Raw genomic sequence first — 20,600 nt, 5'->3', positions numbered from 1 at the left:
TTCAGCAGTGTGGTAAAGTTTCCAGATATGTCAGTGATTGAAGAGCATGCCAATTGGTCTGTATCCCGAGAAGCAGGATTTAGTTATTCCCATGCAGGACTGGTAAGGCAAATCACTGAGTCTTCCTTAAGTATCAGTCATAATCAGTGCTTTTGGCTACATACTGTTACTCTTTATATAGAGAAGGTTTCATGTGTTTTAGTCACACTCGAATAGATACTTCAGGCTCTAGAACAGTATTGCAATAAAATAAAATTCTGTATGCTAATATTTTTACTGAAGCTCTGCCTTTTCTTAGTTTAGCCTGCCTCATTTAACAAATATTTATTGAATACTGACTATATGTATATATTTATTATATGATAGGTACCAGGTAATAAAGTTGTGACCTAAAGAGACCTCCACTGATTATACAGTCTAATGGTGAAAATAGGCCTGAAACTGGTAAAAGCAGAAATATAAGATCATAAATCATGGTGAGTGCCATGAAGGAAAAAATAGTGTGTCAAGAATGACTAACATAGGGTTTTGGGGAGAAAGGCTAATGTATTTTGGGTTCAGGAAAGACCTCTCTGGGATAATAACCTTGAACTTGAAATCAAGGTATAAGTATGTTGTTAGTTGAGCAAGGGAGCAGAGGAAATAGCATACCAGTATAGTCCAGACATGCTAGAAAAGAATATATATAAAATGGAGTTTAAATATTGACCTATTTGTCTGATCTTGGCTGTAACTTTTGAACCACAGTATAACTGCATTCAAAGATCATAAACTCTCCTCAGTGCTTTGTGTCCACCTAGAGGGCTGGATAGGGAGGGTGGGAGGGAGACACAAGAGGGAGGAGATATGGGGATATATGTTTATATATAGCTGTTTCACTTTGTTATACAGCAGAAACTAACACACCATTGTAAAACAATACTACTCCAATAAAGATGTTAAAAAAATAAATAAGGTCATAAACTCTCCCTTATTTCTCAAGGGCAGAAGTGTCAATACTGAGAGAAGAAGGTATTTTTGTTCTTTGCTGTCTCTTTCCCCAGTTTTCTAATTTGTCACCATTTTCTTTGGCCTAATTAAAGGTTATAGATAGACCATTCAATGAATGTGGGTCCTGAGATAGGCCTACCCCCAGTAACAGTAATAGTAGCACCCTGGGGTAGCCTGGAATCCTATGCTTAGGAACTTTATTAGTTTAACTTTATTAGTTGTATTCTCAGTAAGGAGTTTACCAATTCCTTTTGTAAACAGAATAATAATAATAGTAATAATAATCTTCCTGCCTGTGTACTTTCAGAACTATGTAGAAGATATTTTGTTAAGTAGAAATTAATTTAAAATCATTACTGAATTCTGTCATTTACTGAAGGAACAATTAGTTTTTTTGACGTTAAAAAGGGATTCTCTTTCTTGAAAAACCCTACTCTGTAAGTTTAAGTCTTTGAATATACCTAACATTTATTAAGTGCTTACCATATACCAAATGCCATACCAATTACTTTTCACGTATTACCTCATTTAATCTTAAAAGCAGTCTCTATGAGGGTAGGTGCTATTATAATTCGTATTTTACCAGTAAGGAAAAGGCTTAAGGAGTTTAAATAAGTTATCCAGTGTCACTGTTTAATTAGTATTAAGTCTTCTACTCTTAACCATTCTAACTAGACAGGAATTCCTTACTTTTGAAATTGGGGGTAAAATACTGATGAGCATTTCCATAAAATGTCCATAACCCTATCCAATTAGTTATACCTTTAAACTAACTGAATTACAAGAGTCAAGTCACATACTTGGAAACTCATTTATTTCCTATTTTATTCAACATTCAGCCATTGAACTCAGTTTGCCATCAGGGCTTGTTGGAGCCAATTTTAGCTTTTGAGTTTCCTTTTTGAGCAGTTCTAACTTTGTAAGGATTGATATTTTATGACTTTTTCTTCCTTAGAAGAATTTTTTTTATTTCAAAAAGAAAAACTTTTTTTTTTTTTAATAACAAGTGTTGGTGAGGATGTGGAGAAATTGGAACCCTTATCCATTGTTTTTGTTTTTTTTAATTTTATTTATATTTAGGCTGCGTTGGGTCTTTGTTGCTGCATGCTGGCTTTCTCTAGTTGCGGTGAGCGGGGGCTACTCTTCGTTGTGGTGCGTGGGCTTCTCATTGCAGTGGCTTCTCTTGAGCACGGGCTCTAGGCACGTGGGTTTCAGTAGATGTGGTGTGCAGGCTCAGTAGTTGTGGCACACAGGCTTAGTTGCTCCACGGCATGTGGGATCTTCCCGGACCAGGGCTCGAACCCGTGTCCCCTGCATTGGCAGGCAGATTCATAACCACTGCACTACCAGGGAAGTCCCTGTTTATTTTTATAATAGAATAAAATTGACTCTATCTTTCAGTTAGCTTTGGATCTATTGAAAACTTTTATAACTCTTAGAAACAATAATAGGATCTTAGTTTTCCTATATCTTAAAACATTTTACTATTTCATCATTATTCATTAATTCCAACTATGCTAAAAAAAAGACTAAAATAATATAAAAATATAAAAGGATAAAATAGCCTAGAAGGATGATACAGTAGTGAGATAAATCATCACTAGTACATCATCCTTCAGTCTTCTTATTGCATAGCCCAGTGTTTTGCATCATCTTTCCAGATGTATAAAGAAGTCTACAAACACCATCTTTGTAGTGTTTTGTTGCTGTTATTTTTTAGGCTTTAATTGAACACTGTTAATAATTCAGAATTTTTCCCTTTCCACTGATAATGCCAAAGAGAAGAAAATTGACAGAGGAAAATATTTCATAATTATTAGCAAATCAGAGTATGAATACAAAGAGACAGATAATAGCACTTTAAAGCAAAGTTTCTCAGCCTTGACATTGCTGACATTTGGGGCCAAAAACTCCTTTGTTGTAGGGGCTGTTGTGTGCATTACAGGATGTTTAGCAGCATCCCTGGCCTCCACCCTCTAGATGCCAGCACCACCACCGCCACAAGCTGTGATGATCAAAAATGTGTCCAAACAGTATCAAAGGTTCCTCTTAGAAGGGACAGAATCACCCCAGTTGAGAACCACTATTCCAGGCTTGAATGATGATGTTAAAATTGATTATGTAAGTGAAATATCAGATGACAATATCCTAGGTGAATTTTTCTCAAACTCAGGAAACGATGAGTGAACAATATATCTCCAAGGACAAAAAATGACTAATATCAGTTAGTCATTCTGCAGGAGTGACTTTATCACACAGTATTTCTTAACAAGAACCCAGCCCACACCTCATCTTTTGCAGTATTCTTTCCATCTTTTATGATGTTGTGCATCAGAATTTACTTAGTAATGGGCTTCCCTGGTGGCGCAGTGCTTGAGAGTCCGCCTGCCGATGCAGGAGACGCGGGTTCGTGCCCCGTTTCGGGAAGATCCCACATGCCGCGGAGCGGCTGGGCCCGTGAGCCATGGCCACTGAGCCTGCGCGTCCGGAGCCTGTGCTCCGCAAATGGGAGAGGCCACAACAGTGAGAGGCCCGCATAACGCAAGAAAAAAAAAAAAAAAAAAAAGAATTTACTTAGTAAGTAGATAAATGCTGCAGGCAGTTATGTATAAAAATGACTGGAAGGAAAAAGGTGATGCAGAAATTTTTTAAATCCTTGGATTGATTATTCTGATTGATATCTGTAAGTATAAAAAATAGAAATGTTTTGCAATTATGAAGCAAAGAAGATGGTTGTCCTTTCTTCAATAAAATTATGCGTCATCAAAGTTTTCAAAAGTATTTTGACAATGCAAGTGTGAGAAGAAAAACCAGAAGTAATGATAAACTAGAACTTATTAGATATGTATTTGAAATCTGGAATCAGTATTCACAAGATGGATATATTCAGGCTCACACATGACAGTTGATGAGCAAGTTTGTTGCATTCAATGTATGTTGCCCGTTTTGGATTATAAATTTGGTTTTACTGTGTTTATTTTCTTATTAAGATGTCTAATAAAATAGTTTTTCACCATCACTTTATTCTTTAAATTATTTTGTATTAAAAATATAAACAAATATCAGTAAGTAAAAGAACTAAGAGTCCATTGGAACCCAGATGATAAGTTTTAATGACTACTTTTTCTAATGAGTTGAGGGTTAAGTATTCTCTTACCTGGACTATTGCAGTAGCCTCCTAACTGGTCTCCTGCTTTCCCCAAAGCAACCAGAATAATATTTATAAAAGGTAAATCAAGTAATAGTATTCATCCTTTAAATAGCTTCACTAAAAGTAATATCCAGACCTTTTACCCTGACCTGCAAATTTTACATGCTCTGAACATGACCTCCTGTCACTCCTCTCCCTCATCTACTGGACTTCAGACGCCCTGGTCTTCTTCCTGTTCCTCCTTCACACCAAACTCATTCTTTCCTTGGGGCACTTTCACTGTTTCCTTCATCTGCAGTAGTCTTTCCCTGGTCTTAGTGTGGATGGTTCTTTCTTGTCATTTGGATCACAAATTAATATTACCTTCTCAAAGGCCATTCCTGAACACCCAGACTAAAGTAGCCACTCCGTCCTTCTCTGTCACAGCACCCAGAGTATCTTATCTATATCTACTCAGTACTTTTATTTGTTCATTTAATTTCCCACTGTAATAGAGGCTCTGTTAATACAGGGTGTTTTACTATTTTCTGAGCCCAACAGTAAGAACAGGACAAGGTACACAGTACATGTATTAATAAAGATTTGTTGAGTGAATATGTGCCAGTAATATTTGTTTATGCTGTTGGATAAATTAACAATATTTAAATGTATAAAAACCAAGTAGCATGGATGTCTGCTTTCATTTTTAGCCAATCAGAATATGTGTAACTCATCCTAAGGGGTGTGTGTTTTGCATGATACATTAATATGCATTCATAATTATTCACTATGCGGTTAATACATTTGTATTTAAAGGGAATAAATACATTACCTGGAATCTTGGAATTACACCAGAAGTTATGGTATTTTCTTTTTCGTTTCCAAACATTCAATGTGCAGTGTTTTAATGTGGATTTTTTTTCCTCCTTTTTTCCCTTATTTTTACTTTTAAAATTAGAAAGACTTGCAAGTGATTATAAGGATATTTTCAGGGAAGGATTATGAAAGAATTTATATTTTTATTTTACTTTTTAATTTTTTCTCTTATTCCAGAAACATTAGCAGAGTAGTTAATAGGATACTAGGAAGGGTCCTCATCAGGAAGAGAAGTAAATTGTTCACTACCACCCCTTAGTATCCAAATCTAGCCTTATCCCTGACTGATTTTGGCACTTAACTGTTCTTTGGTTGGTGGTAATGTTAACCAAGTAAATTATTGGATTTGTTCCACAAATAACTGTCTTAAGTTTGTTCTCCCCATCCCTGAAAATAAAGTCTTGCAATGAGAATAAACTGTTTTTTAACAGTTAATAAGAAATGTAAAGTTTATTGAAAATTAATTTTCTTTTTTTGCAGATCACTCATGAATCGGGGGGGTATGGCAAAGAAAATTATATAAGATATTACTTTATTTTACAGAGTAACAGACTAGCTAGAGACAATGAATTAAGAGAAAATGATAAAGAACAGCTCCGAGCAATTTGTACACGAGATCCTCTATCTGAAATCACTGAGCAAGAGAAAGATTTTCTGTGGAGCCACAGGTAAGTGTTAAGATAGAGAGTCTCTGTTCCTTCTATTTCAGAAGAAAGAACTGACTTTGGCTGATCTTGCCATGCTTCTGCCATTACCTATTAGAGTAAATAAAGCGTAATTTACATGATTTTTAATTACAAACATTATCCTTTTTTGAACTGTGGGTATCGATCAGTATTTCTAGAAAATTATGCTGCATTGGTAATAACCTTGCAGATTGAAGGCTTTTTTAAAATTCTGAATCCTTAACATGACATTTTTTAGGATTTGGTTTTTTGGTTTGTTTTCAAATAAAATTTAAGATCCAAAAAAAAAAAAAAACAAACCTTAGTTTTAGACCAATTTAGTTGTGATTTAATTGGTCTAGATATTTTCATTTTTAGGAGTTCCTTCCATTTTTCAGTTTTCTTCCACTTCCTTAAAGTAATACTGTAATGCCTTATTTTCACTTCTGAAGAAATTATCCTGCAACTTGGTAAGTGTACCCTGGTTTATTTAAAAAGGCAGTTGCAGTGCATTTCTGCAGAAAGTTCATTTAAACATAAATTTTGTCCAGTGACCACAGCAGAATGGTAACTCTTCTCATGGTTCATGCCAAATAAGTAGATGAATAATAGGAGCTATATAGTGTTATAACATAAATTCATAATTTTCCCTAAGTACCTGTCCTCCATTTGGGTTTTCCTTTAGTCTTCCGTGCCATTATATCTGTATCTATGTACATATATGTACAGCTATAGTGTTAAACACAGGCTTCTTTTGATTTTAAAGAAGGCTAGTAATGGTAAGAAGTTTTAAAAGTGTTTGGAACTTCTTAAAGATTGCATAGTCACAAATTTAGACATCTAGGCCTTTTGAATTACATGTAAGAATGTTTTTTTTGTTTTGTTTTGTCTTTTCCACACAGACACTATTGTGTAACTATCCCTGAAATTCTACCCAAATTGCTTCTGTCTGTTAAATGGAATTCTAGAGATGAAGTAGCTCAGGTAAATGCATGTTTGAGATTTACTTAATAACTGTTGCACAAATTTGGTATGTCATTCAAATTGTTTTTTCTCAGAAAGTCTGCATAAGTATAAGAAATGAAATAGACTATGTTTTAAATTAATTAACAATGATAATACAGATGGTCCTCGACTTACCATGGTTCACCTTGAGATATCATTACTTTACAATGGTGAGAAAGTGAGATGCGTTCAGCAGAAACTATACTTCAAATTTTGAATTTTGATCTTTTGTCAGGCTAGCAATATGTGGTAAAATAGTCTCTCCTGATACTGGGCAGCAGTAGCGAGCCACAGCTCCCAGTCAGCCGGATGATTGTGAGGGTAAACAACCAGTATCCTTACAACTATTCTGTACCCATACAGCCATTCTCCTTTTCACTTTCAGTACAGTGTTCAACAAATTGCATGGGATATTCAACACTTTATTATAAAATAGGCTTTGTGTTAAATGATTTTGCCCAGCTGTGGGCTAAAGTAAGTGTTCTGAGCATGTTTAAAGTAGTCTAGGCTAAGCTATGATGTTCAGTAGATTATGTGTATTAAGTGCATTTTTGACTTGAGATATTTTCAACTTATGATAGGCTTATCAAGACATAAGCCCATTGTAAGTCGAGGAAGATCTATATAGTAGAGAAAAATAATGTTTACATAACTTCCACTGATAAAATTAATTAGAACTAAACATTTTAAGCACTGAATTCATAAGGGGGGCTTTTATCTAATTTTAAAATAAGAAATTAAGACAATGTCTTAATAAGGTTCATTCACAGCTATCTTTGGTTTTTAAATATGATCTATTATCTCACTCATACACAGATGTACTGCTTGGTAAAAGATTGGCCTCCAATCAAACCTGAACAGGCTATGGAGCTTCTGGACTGCAATTACCCAGATCCTATGGTTCGAGGTTTTGCTGTTCGATGCTTAGAAAAATATTTAACAGATGACAAACTTTCTCAGTACCTAATTCAGCTAGTACAGGTAAAATAGAAAAATAATGTTTTATTCTAAATCCATGCACCTTCCAACACCTACTGTATTAGCTGGGTTTATGCATTTTTAAAAGTCAGTTTTATTACCAGTAGTATCTGTTTTCTTCCTAAAAAGTTTTTCTTTAAATCCAACCATGCAGAAACTGACCTTGATTGATGTAGAGTTTTTATTTTTGTTTGTTTGTTTGTTTTTAATCACATAGGTCCTAAAATATGAACAGTATTTGGATAACCTACTTGTGAGGTTTTTACTCAAAAAAGCATTGACTAATCAAAGGATTGGGCACTTTTTCTTTTGGCATTTAAAGTAAGTCAAATTATTTTCCCATTTAATTCTTTATATATATATTACTTGTATTCTCAGTTGATGTATAAATATGTATTACTTATATACTGTTGTTTTTGTTTGTCTAGAAGAGTTTTCCATACTGAAAGTATATTGTACCAGTGATGAACTTCCCTCAGCCTTTTCTCTTTAACATTAAGTAAGCAGTAAAATTAAAACTAAATTTTATACAAGAATGAGAGCTGAAATATTTTTAAAGATTTTGATTCTACTTTAAGCAAAGTAAAATTTGCTAGGTCCAGATTAATGTTGCAATTGATTTCACCATATGTGTGGATTAAGATATCCCCCCACCCCCCAAAAATCTTGCCTTGGAATTCAGAACAATAATGACAAAATCCCAAGTTTCTTACTCGAAAATAAGCTAATTAAGGATAAAAAATATTTTTCAGAATATGCTATATCTAATACACAAAGTTAGAGGTCATAAACCATGCACTTTTTTATAAATTTAGAAACAGATTTGTAATTAACATGATTTTTTAAATGTTAAAATAAATTTAAAATGGAATCTAGAAACTAGGTTTAAAATAACTTAAATTCAGGGACTTCCCTGGTGGCACAGAAGAATCCTCCTGCCAATGCAGGGGACACCAGTTCGATCCCTGCTCCGGGAAGATCCCACATGCCATGGAGCAACTAAGCCCGTGTGCCACAACTATTGAGCCTGTGCTCTAGAGCCCGAGAGCCCTTGTGCCACAACTACTGAGCCCTCGTGCCACAACTACTGAGCTCTCGTGCCACAATTACTGAAACCCATGCGTCTAGAGCCCGTGCTCTGCAACAAGAGAAGCCACTGCAACGAGAAGCATGCCTACTGCAATGAAGAGTAGCCCCCGCTCTCCACAACTAGAGAAAGCCTGTGCACAGCAACAAAGACCCAATGCAGCCAAAAATAAATAAATTTAAGAATAACTTAAATTCAGACACAGTACAGAAAAGGGACATGTATGCCAGAAGAGTCAGATAGTGTTCACTGAGCTCTTCACTCCCTCTCTGTTCATTGTATTATTTTTGTGCCTAATTTCCTTTTTTCATGTTTATGTATTTTGTGCTAAGATTAGTAAATGAAAAGTAGTTGAAATAAACCTAAAATCTAGTTTTCTTTAAATTTATATTTCCAGGAACTACCTGAAACTCTTAATTGTTTTGCTTCTAAATGATAGGTTTTAAATGATTTAAAACCTATCATTCGTTAGTATGATTGTATTAGTTCGTAGTAGTTACATGATTATAACATTTTTTGAATTTAGAAAATGGGTTTCTTAAAAAAGGTTATGTGTATACTCATTAAAATCTCTCTCTCACTCTCTCTCTCTGTCTCTGTCTCTGTCTCTCTCTCTCTCTCTCTCTCTCTCTCTCTCTCTCTCTCTCCCACTGACCTTTTAGATCTGAGATGCACAATAAAACAGTTAGTCAGAGGTTTGGCCTGCTTTTGGAGTCCTATTGCCGTGCATGTGGGATGTATTTGAAGCACCTGAATAGGCAGGTTGAGGCTATGGAAAAGCTCATTAACTTAACTGACATTCTCAAACAAGAGAAGAAGGATGAAACACAAAAGGTATGTGACTCTTCAGTTTGTTTTTCAGACTCCTTCATTGCAGTGGGGCAGGGTTATTTGAGAGCCCAGTATATATGCGGATCATGGGCCTTAGAATTAGGCAGATTAAGATTTGGATCCAAGCAATGTAATGTTAGACACATTATTTAGTCTCTTGAAATTCGTTTTCCTCATCTGTAAAATGGGAATAATACTTTCCTCATAGGGTTAATGTGAGAATTAAATCATACAAGATATGCAAAGCACCTCTCATAGTCCCTAGAACAGGGAGGTGCTGTCCCTAGAACATGGGAGGTGCTCAGTAAATGTTAGTTCCCTCCGCTTTCCCTTCATTTCTCTTTTATATAGCCCTAAGTCTTTTTTTTTAATTTTTTTTATTGAAGTATAGTTGATTTACAATATTGTGCTAATCTCTGCTGTATAGCAAAGTGACTCAGTTATATACATATATACATTCTTTTTTTATATTCTTTTCCATTATGGTTTATCACAGGATATTGAATATAGTTCCCGTGCTATACATTAGGACCTTGTTGTTTAGCCCTAAGTCTTTTTTTTTGGCTGTGTTGGGTCTTCGTTGCTGCACACGGGCTTTCTCTAGTTGTAGCGAGCAGGGGCTACTCTTCGTTGTGGTGTGTGGGCTTCTCATTGCAGTGGCTCCTCTTGTTGCGGAGCATGGGCGCTAGGCACGCAGGCTCAGTAGTTGTGGCTCGCGAACTCTAGAGTGCAGGCTCAGTAGTTGTGGCGCACGGGCTTAGTTGCACCGTGGCATGTGGGATCTTTCTGCACCAGGGCTCGAACCCGTGTCCCTTGCATTGGCAGGCAGATTCTTAACCACTGCGCTACCAGGGAAGTCCCAGCCCTAAGTCTTAAAAATGATTTTTCCTTACTCTGTGTCATTTCTTTTCTTTTAATAATGACCCTGAAAATGAGTGGAAAGAAATTAGTTTCTGTATTTCTAAGTTTAAAATGGACTCTTAGTCACACAGTAAGTATATCACATACTTGAGTCACCTGCAGTCTTGCTTAGTGTACCTGAGGAACATGAAATGTAGTTTTTCATGACCTTTTCCTACTCCTTATCCTTTATTCAGTCCAACACACCCTACAGTAAAAAGTGAGATCATTCCTCACCTCTAGTGAAATGAAAAAAGAAAATCCCAGTTTATTAGTGAGTCCCCGAAGGACAGACAATGTAAATTAGTAGTACTGAATACATTTTTTCAACATTGCTTGAAGAAAAAAACAACTTTAAAAGAAAGTTATTGTATTAATCTAAATGTCATACAGTATGTGACTGAGTTGATTTTATTGAAATTGTGGTATGTAAGTTCAAATACAGGTTATTAGAAAATAATTGTATTGTTTCTGCTGCTGGAATTGTGAGCAAGAAGAAATTAGACTGCTTTGAAATAATAAAATTTATTATATTGTAACTAAGGTAAGAAAAAAAATTAGATATTAGTTAAATTTGTAAATATAAGCATTTCTTCTAAAGTGAAGTTTTCATATCACAGATTGGCTGTGATACAGTGGATTTAAAAAGTGATTAAAAATGGATGTTTCTTTCCACTTATGTACTAGAACCTTGAGTATAGTATGAGACTTTTCCCAACAATTTCTTTTAGACTCACTAGACCTTTTTTATTGAACAGAGAATGTGGTGTTTTCTGAAAAGCTTAAAAGTAAGGTTATTAAGCTAATGTAATATCGCCACAGTTTTTCCTCTAGAACAAAGGTCAGCAAACTTTTTCTTAAAAAGCTAGATAGTAAATATTTTAGACTTGGTAGGCCATGCAGTTTGTTGTAACTACTCAGCTCTGCTATTCTAGTGTGAAAGCACCAATATCTAAGTGAATGGGCATGACTATATTCTAAGGCAATTTGACTTACAAAAACTGGCAACTGACTTACAAGCCATAGTTAACCAAGCCCTGCTCTAGAGCCAGAACACTGCCTCTGTCAGCATGCAGAGCTTTTGTCACAGGAAGGTACACAGTACTGTCACTCTCACCTCTCTGAGTTGTGCAGCTCTGTGTTATAGAAACCCTTCTAATTAGAATGCAGCCAATCCAGGATATGGATTCAAAGACTACACAATAATGAGGTTCCAGTGTATAAAAGAGATTAGCAATTAGTTTTACCTTTATCAAATCAACTTCTAACCATGATTATGCTCATTTATCAGGTACAGATGAAATTTTTAGTTGAGCAAATGCGGCGACCAGATTTCATGGATGCTCTACAGGGCTTTCTGTCACCTCTAAACCCTGCTCATCAGCTGGGAAATCTCAGGTAAGGTACTTTATTGGAAGTTTTACTGATACATTTAAACAAGTACTTTCTCTGGAGAAAATCTTGAAAAAGTCAAAATGTCATTGTGTTCAATAATATATGCTTGTCTCTCCCCTTTTCCTACCCTGCAAAATAAGAGTAGTAAAATTTTCTTAAGTTCAGACCTGCATTTATTCAGAGTAAGTTTTTACTACTTTAATAATAGAATTTAAAATTTTTATGGCCAGAATTTCTGGTATCATTGGATAAGAAATGGAATGTAATATCTGTAAAACAAATGAGATGTCCCTATATTTGTGGAAAATTCATATTCCATTTATAAGAAATGTTTAAGCTTAATACGTATTTTTTCTTTATACTACCTCAGAAATTAATTCATAAATAAAACTGAGGAGAAAGTTTAAAATTGTTATAACACTTCAAAAAGCTGTATAGTATATATATTTTAAAATAAATTGAGGCTACAAAGAATAACAAAGCTAAGGTGCCTAGTAAATTTTTCAACTATTTTAAAGGCTTGAAGAGTGTCGAATTATGTCCTCTGCAAAAAGGCCACTGTGGTTGAATTGGGAGAACCCAGACATCATGTCAGAATTACTCTTTCAGAACAATGAGATCATCTTTAAAAATGGGGATGGTAAGGAAGAATATTAATGGATTTATGATGCATGAATTTAGTTATATTTTTATACACAGGATATTTATGAACCCTGAAGATTATTAAAAGCCATTTAAGGAATATGCATGTGGTAAAATATATAATATTAAGCAAATGTCTTAACCTTTAGAATATGTATTTATAATTATTGAAAAGGAAAGAAGTACTAGGTTTAGAATCAGAAGGCCTGAAAATCATTTTGTTCAGCTGTGTATCCATTCACTCCATAAATATTTGACATGCTAGGCCCTGAAGTTCTAAGAATACACAAAACAGAATCCCTGCCCTCTTATAGAGTTTACAGTCTAGCAGGGAAAAGAGACATTAAACAAATAACTACAAAAACAAAATTACATCCCTGGTACAAAGGAAAAGTGTAGTCTGCTAAGGAATCGTAAAAGAAGGTCCTAATTTATTTGGAGAACAGGCTATGGGGGAATACATTTTTACATACTAAACAAATGTATCATTGATGGGTTTTCATTAGGAAATGACCTTTCAGCACTGAATTCTGTTAATCCAAATATTTTAATATAAACATGTTCAAGTTTAAGGATTCAGAAAAATAAGTAATTTAAATATTTTAATTTTTTTGTGAAATACATGCCATGTTATCCTACATTGTTATACAGATATGTTTATGCAGATACTTTAGAAATGGGTTAAAGACTAAGATTATTGCTGCCTTACAGATTATTTTGAAGAGCAAATATAGTTCTGTATATTTTCTGTTTGAAAACATTGTGATGATGTGATACTCAAATTTGTGCTTGTGGCATTAAGTGTTGGTATACATATTCTTTGAATTTCAGATTTACGGCAAGATATGCTAACACTTCAGATTATTCGCATTATGGAAAATATATGGCAAAATCAAGGTCTTGATCTTCGGTAGGTAACCAATAAGACAACATGTATGCTGAAAGTTATCCTGAAAAAGTAAACCATTAGTAAATTTTAATTGTAAAATATATTAATTATAAACAATATAGAGGCATATATCTATAAATAAAAGTATGGAATAATAATTAACACTAGTTGATTACACTGTGGTACTTTCTATTTGTCCTCTTCTTCCTTGGCTTAGAATAGCTAATGAGATTCAGCTAGGTAAGAAGAGCTATCTCCAATAAGCTGATAAAGACTCTGCAACTGGTCACTAACAATCTTTCCTTGGTATCTGCAGGGGATTGGTTCCAGGACCCCTGCCAATGCCAGAGTCCATGGATGCTCAAGTCCCTTATATAAAATGGCATAGTATTTGCATATAAGCTGTGCACATCCTTCTGTATACTTAGTCATCTCTAGGTTATTTATAATACCTAGTGCAGTGTAAAGGCTATGTAAATAGTTGCCAGTGCACAGCAAATTCAAGTTTTTCTTTTTGGAACTTTCTGGATTTTTTCCCCCAAATATTTTCCATCTGCAGTTGGTTGAATCCGAGTATCCAGAACCCTCAGTTATAGAGGGCCAACTGTATTTAGGAACAGGACATAGGAGACAAAGAAACACAAAAGGCTCCATTTTTCATTCAGAAGTTAAAGAGTTTAAAAGAAGGTTTCTTTCATTATATAAGTTTTCTAATTCTAAAACTTTATAAATTCTCTAATCTTGAGTCAGTTTTTCAGCAAAATTTATGAAAGCAACTAATCTTAAAGTTTTTGCCATTTTGTTGGTTTCTGCCCAACCTTCCCAGTTATCAGCATCATCTCCAAGTTTTCTATCCTGCCACATCTTCTCCTAGTCATTTTTGTGTCTAATATTTTATCTTTCTTTTACTTGTCCCTCTGCAAACTCAGGCAAAGTCCACCCTCTTCAAAAGCACTTTTGTCTGCAACTCTGGTAATTACAATATTTAAATGTAAATTAGTGGCTATGCAAAAAAGCATCTAAAGTTAAACGAGCTAGATCATTGGAAAGTAAGTTGTATCTTTGGAAAATTGTTACGTTTTTTAACTTAGGTAAATTTAAATTAAAATTTTTATAAAGTTTAATATCTTTAATAATAAGCTTGTAGGACTATGTAATGCTTTAAACTATGAGCATGTTCAACAGTAATAAAATTAAGAGAAAATGCTCAGGAGTACCACCTTAAGAAATTCCTTTATTTACCAGAGCAGATAGAAGAAAAGATTCCACAAGGAAAATGGTCAAAAGGGTAGGAAGACCAGAGTAAGTGATTCACAGAACCCAGAAAAGGGGAGAGATTCACAAACAGTTTACAGTATCAGGTGCTTCAGGAGTTATAAGAACTATGAAAAAGGCCTTGGATTTGATGATTCATGGTTAGCTTTAAGAAGAGTTGAGTCAGTAGAGTGATAGAAATTAAGCTACAAGGAATTAAGTGAGAAAATAAAAATAAGTTTAGACTGTTACTCTTTTAGGAATTTAGGAAGTAAAGGAAAGGTGGAAAGAATGGACAGTAGCATATGAGAACAGGAGAGCAAGAAAAACCATACTTCAGTACTTACGTGCCAATGGGCTTATTAGGTGCTTTTTTTTCATTGTCTCTTTAAATCCTCACATCTCTACCCTTGACTACATGTCCTTTTTAATATTACATGTGATGAATGGGAAATACCCATAAAGCACTTCGACTGCACACCAAAGTATGGTTGTATCAAGGATAAAGCATTGGTGGGTTATTTGAGTTGTGGGCTAAACTAACTGCTTTTATCATGGAACATCATTTTTACTTAAAGAATAACTAACAGACAAGCTCTGATTATTCAGACATGGATATTTGGTAAACATTTTCTTGAAAATGAACAATATGAGACTCTTCAGGGAGAACTGACAGTATTTGTTGTCAAAAATCAAATTTAAGCTTTCAAGTAAAAATTAGAATTTTGAAAACCTTGTATCTACTGCTATGAGCTTCCCCAAAATTAAAGACTTTTCTGATGAGATCAGTGATAATGTTAACAATTGTGATTTCTTTTAGTTGGTATAATGAAAAGGAGATCAACATTTGGAAGATCTCCATAACTCAGTGAACTAATATCTTCCAAATGACCAATATAGGATATTATAAAGTCATATATGGGTAGAAATTCCATTCAGAGGCAAGATAAACAAATGGGTCTTCATGTAACAGAGTATGAAAAGTTTACTGTTATGGTTTCACATTCCACATTGCAACTTAAGAAACTATCTCTTGTCAAGTTTTGGAACAGTAGGAAAGAAAAATATGTACAATTATCTGAAAAAGGCTATTACTCCCTTTTCCAAATACATATCTGTGCGAGGCCAGATTTTCTTCATATGCTTCAGTCAAAACATTGCATTAGATTGGATACAAAAGCATTCATGAGAAGCCAGCTCTATACTATTAAGCCAGACATTAAAGAAATTTGAAAAAATGGGAAACAATGTCACTCTTCTAAGTTCTTTTTTGTTTGTTTTTAGGGTTTTTGTTTTGTAAAAGATAGTATTTTTTATATAAATGAGTATAAATATTACTTTAAATGAATTAATGAATATTTTAATTTTAAAATTTGCTCCATTTTAATGTCTAATGTCAATAGATATAACCCACATAAATTAAAGCTCTTTGGTATCTTTGATAATTTTTAAGAGTTTAAAGGAGTCCTGAAACCAAAAACTTGAGAACTGCTACCCTAAAGTATTGTTTAGATGTCAAACATCTTTAAATTCACCCATTATTTTTAAAGTCATAAATGTTTATAAACTTTGAATAGCCACAATAATTTTCTTCATGCTTTTCTCATGTACAATTAAATGCTTTCACAGTTGGAGGTTATAATAAATAATGGCAGATAATTTGATTTTTCTAGGAATGTTTGTCATGTTGTAATAAAAGAAAAGTAAAACTAGGTTAAAGGAGTAAAGGTCATGCATGAAAAATTTGCAAATAGAATATTCCTGTTTTAGCCTATTAAAATACTTGCTATTTTAGGGAGTGCCCTTCAAGTTGCTAGATGGAATGATGCTCGATTAATGAATCTCCTAATAAAACCAATTAGATCTTCACATTAAAAAAAAGATAAAATATTTGCTGTTTTAAAATCCCATCATTTAACTGCAGTCTTGTTCTTTTTTCAGAATGTTACCTTATGGTTGTCTGTCCATTGGTGACTGTGTGGGACTTATTGAGGTGGTGAGAAATTCTCACACTATTATGCAAATTCAGTGTAAAGGAGGCCTGAAAGGTGCCCTGCAGTTCAACAGCCACACACTACATCAGTGGCTCAAAGACAAGAACAAGGGAGAAATGTGAGTTTATTATTCTTTTCTTTCTATGCTAGTAGAAGTTTGTATCTGATAGACAAGATTTTTAATGGTTGTGTATATTTCTTTGAGTTAGACCAGAAAAGAAAAAAAAAACTGTATTTACATTGGAAAAAGATATGTTCAACCTTTGAAATATTTGAGATTATTGAGTTTAAATGATCAGAATTGCTTATAATTTGGTGAAATCTTGTACATTCACCTTAGGAATCTAAAATGTGTTTTTCTTAATGCTTATTCTTTTTTTTACAGTTAAGGTTAAATTAATAAAAATAAAAATTAAAAATTTTACTCCTAATTCATTGTTAAAATGATTAGAAAAAATTTATTTTAATGACATAAGTATTTTTTCACTATAATAAGAATTATGCTTTGGTCAGAGAATATCTAGAAATTTTCTTAGAAACCTTTGAACACTTGAGAATCCCAAAGTTCCTCAGATCTTCAAACATAGTTACTTCCTCCCCCTAATGTCAGTGATTGTTTTCATTGTTTTAATACAGACTTTACTAAAAGACTTTGACCATCTCTTCCCAGTTTGGATGGGATCATTCTGTATTTCCATACTAACTGAAAGGTGTTTATTTCTTCTTTGTAGATATGATGCAGCCATCGATCTATTTACACGTTCATGTGCTGGATATTGTGTTGCTACCTTCATTTTGGGAATTGGAGATCGTCACAATAGTAACATCATGGTTAAAGATGATGGACAAGTAATAGCTTCCTCTTTTAAATGTGTCAACATTCTTTTTTTTAAATATTTATTTACTTATTTATTTGGCTGCACTGGGTCTTAGTTGTGGCATGCGGGATCTTCGTTGCGGCACGTGGGATCTTTTAGTTGTGGCATGCAGGATCTTCAGTTGTGGCATGTGGGATCCTTTAGTTGTGGCATGCAGGATCTTTAGTTGCAGCATGAGGGATCTTTTAGTTGTGGCATGTGGGATCTAGTTCCTTGACCAGGGATCGAACCAGAGTCCCCTGCATTAGGAGCATGGAGTCTTAGCCACTGGATCACCAGGGAAGTCCCTCGACATTCTTAAATTTACTAATTCAGGACATTGTATTCTGCATTTGTCAAACTATAACATAATTTCTTATTTTTGAAAGCTGTTTCATATAGATTTTGGACACTTTTTGGATCACAAGAAGAAAAAATTTGGTTATAAACGAGAGCGTGTGCCATTTGTTTTGACACAAGATTTCTTAATAGTGATTAGTAAAGGAGCCCAAGAATGCACAAAGACAAGAGAATTTGAGAGGTAAGTTCAAGACATCAAAAGCACAAAATAAAGAATTCTTGCTCCTCTACCAAAACAATCGATATTTTTCAAGCAATTTAAAAATAAATGTTTTATTAACAATGTAGCATAAACTGGATATTTTAATGTGTTTATTTTTATTTATTTATTGTGTAATGCTGTGAAGGAAATGGAAAGAAAAACCAGTTTAATTTATTGAGTTAGTTAAGGCCTAAAAAGAAAGTGATCCTTAAATTTCATAGTACATTAAAAGTTTTTGTTCACTGCCGTTTAAAAATTGGATTCCACCTTCTCTTTATTAACAAATCATGTATAGTGCTTCAAACAACACTTTTTAGTCATACAATCTGAGGAATTCAGTCAACCATCAATACCATGTTTATTCATAATTTTTCTTAACCACCATATGGGGTATCATTAGTCTATCTTAAACCTTAAAATACTTTTAAAAACCTTTTATAAAATTCTCTTTTATCTATAACTCAGTCCTGGCCCTAACCTAATCCCTAGAGGCTTTAGTATGGACCAGTTCATACATTTAATAAATCCTTATTAAATTGCTAATGTGCCAGGCATTCTTTTAGGGGCTGATGATAGAGCAGTAAACAAAGTGCTTATGGACTCACAGAGTTCACATTCTGGTGTCAGGTAAAGGGAATAGAAAGTGTTGGTAAGAGGAGTAGGGAGAAGAATGCTGTATTTTATAGTTTTGTCCAGGAAGGCCTCTCTAACTTTGTGACATTTGAGCAGAGACCCGAAGGTATTAACACGTTTTACTCCATACTAACCAAACTGTTCTTATTACTTGTAGGTTTCAGGAGATGTGTTACAAGGCTTATCTAGCTATTCGGCAGCATGCCAATCTCTTCATAAATCTTTTCTCAATGATGCTTGGCTCTGGAATGCCAGAACTACAGTCTTTTGATGATATTGCATACATTCGAAAGACCCTAGCTTTAGATAAAACTGAGCAGGAGGCTTTGGAATATTTCATGAAACAAATGAATGATGCACATCATGGTGGCTGGACAACAAAAATGGATTGGATCTTCCACACAATTAAGCAGCATGCTTTGAACTGAAATGATTAAGAAACTGAAAGCTCAGTATCTGGATTCTATACTGCACTGTTAGTAACTGTCAACAGGCAAAAACTGATTGCATAGGAATTGCACAATCCATGAACAGCATTAGAATTTACAACAGGAACAGAAATGAAATACTATATAATTTAAATAATGTAAACGCAAACAGGGTTCGATAGCACTAAAATAGTTCATTTCAAAATTAAGCTTTAGAATAATGCGCAATTTCATGTTATGCCTTAAGTCCAAAAAAGGTAAACTTTAAAGATTGTTTGTATCTTTTTTTAAAAAACAAAACAAAACAAAAAAAAACCCAAAATATATAGAAATGATGGAGAAGGAAAAAGAATGATGTTCTTTTTTTTGTCTTGCAAGTGTTTTATGTTTTGAAATGTGGACACAACAAAATCTATTATTGCATTACGTCCAGGTAAACTGGAGTTTGATGTTAAATTACACTAAGATTGGAAAATAATGAAAATTTTTATTTTTCCATTGCTGTTCAATTTATAGTTTGAAGTGGGTTTTTGACTCCTTGTTTGATGAAGAAAAATGCTTGGGGTGTAAGGGACTCTTGAGATTTCATCAGAGGCTTTTCCTTTTTAATAAATCAAACCTTTTGATGATTTGGGGTCTTATCTGCAAAGTTTGGTAAGCAGTCACAAATGAGACCTGTTATAAGGTGGTGTTTTGGGGTTTTTTTTTCTGGACAGTATTTACAAGAATCTGATTCTTATTTCCCAGGGAAATTCTGGGCTCCCACAAAGTAAATAATCATCATAGAGAAAGAACGAGCAGGAATAATTCTTGCTCCAGAATTGTACAGTATTCACCTTAGATTTTTTTTTCTCCTTTTGCAATGAATTGAATACATTTTTCATGCATGTTTTCCAGAAAATAGAAGTGAGTATTAATGTTATTAAAAAGATTATTTTTTTTATTAAAGGCTATTTATATTATAGAAACTATCATTAATATATATTCTTTATTTACATGATCTGTCCCATAGTCATGCATTGTTTTGCACCCCAAATTTTTTATTGTTTGTAGCAGCATGGTCAGCTTTTCTCTTGATCTGTGGGTGAGGCTCAGGCACTATCCCATTTATACCAATGACTAGTGTATAACTACTTAAGGAAAACAGATGAAAGTTCCTCCTCTTTCCTTTTATTTTCTTCTGTTTTCACTTGAATCCCCCATCTTCCGTCCTCTTTTATAGTTGAGAATGCCTCAACCATATGAAATTAGTTACCAAAATTAACACAATTTAGACTATCTTCCTGATTGCTTAACCCCTCTACCAAGGTATGTTCGTGAATAATACTTCATAATAGGGGGAATAGAAACCATGAACTTTTTACCTTTTTAGCCTATTTATTCAGTATCTCCATAATAAAATTAGGGCCTTAAACCATTTTAAGATCATGTCCCATTTCCGAGTTGTCAGGGCTCACTCTCCAACTTCATTAAATTACATTTGA

At 34.0% G+C, this 20,600-nt stretch overlaps 1 protein-coding gene across 1 annotated transcript in view; it reads left to right on the top strand.

The window, feature by feature from the left end:
• PIK3CA (phosphatidylinositol-4,5-bisphosphate 3-kinase catalytic subunit alpha) overlaps positions 1–19,465 on the top strand; it is a 31,556-nt gene extending 12,091 nt beyond the window's left edge. The window contains exons 8-20 of the mRNA XM_007466701.1: positions 1–102; positions 5,540–5,664; positions 6,564–6,645; positions 7,483–7,647; positions 7,862–7,965; positions 9,394–9,565; positions 11,754–11,860; positions 12,376–12,497; positions 13,331–13,409; positions 16,584–16,754; positions 17,368–17,485; positions 17,883–18,034; positions 18,846–19,465. The exon at positions 1–102 is cut by the window's left edge and continues 48 nt beyond it. Coding sequence (XP_007466763.1) covers positions 1–102; positions 5,540–5,664; positions 6,564–6,645; positions 7,483–7,647; positions 7,862–7,965; positions 9,394–9,565; positions 11,754–11,860; positions 12,376–12,497; positions 13,331–13,409; positions 16,584–16,754; positions 17,368–17,485; positions 17,883–18,034; positions 18,846–19,116 — 1,770 coding nt within the window. The 3' untranslated portion in view covers positions 19,117–19,465. The remainder of the gene's footprint in view (positions 103–5,539; positions 5,665–6,563; positions 6,646–7,482; positions 7,648–7,861; positions 7,966–9,393; positions 9,566–11,753; positions 11,861–12,375; positions 12,498–13,330; positions 13,410–16,583; positions 16,755–17,367; positions 17,486–17,882; positions 18,035–18,845) is intronic.
• Positions 19,466–20,600: the final 1,135 nt, after the last annotated feature.

This window comes from Lipotes vexillifer, unplaced genomic scaffold (assembly GCF_000442215.2).
Source record: "Lipotes vexillifer unplaced genomic scaffold, Lipotes_vexillifer_v1.1 scaffold258, whole genome shotgun sequence".
NCBI classification, from domain to species: domain Eukaryota; kingdom Metazoa; phylum Chordata; class Mammalia; order Artiodactyla; family Lipotidae; genus Lipotes; species Lipotes vexillifer.
The sequence above is the reverse complement of the archived record's forward strand: the minus strand, read 5'-3'. Positions and strand labels throughout refer to the sequence as shown.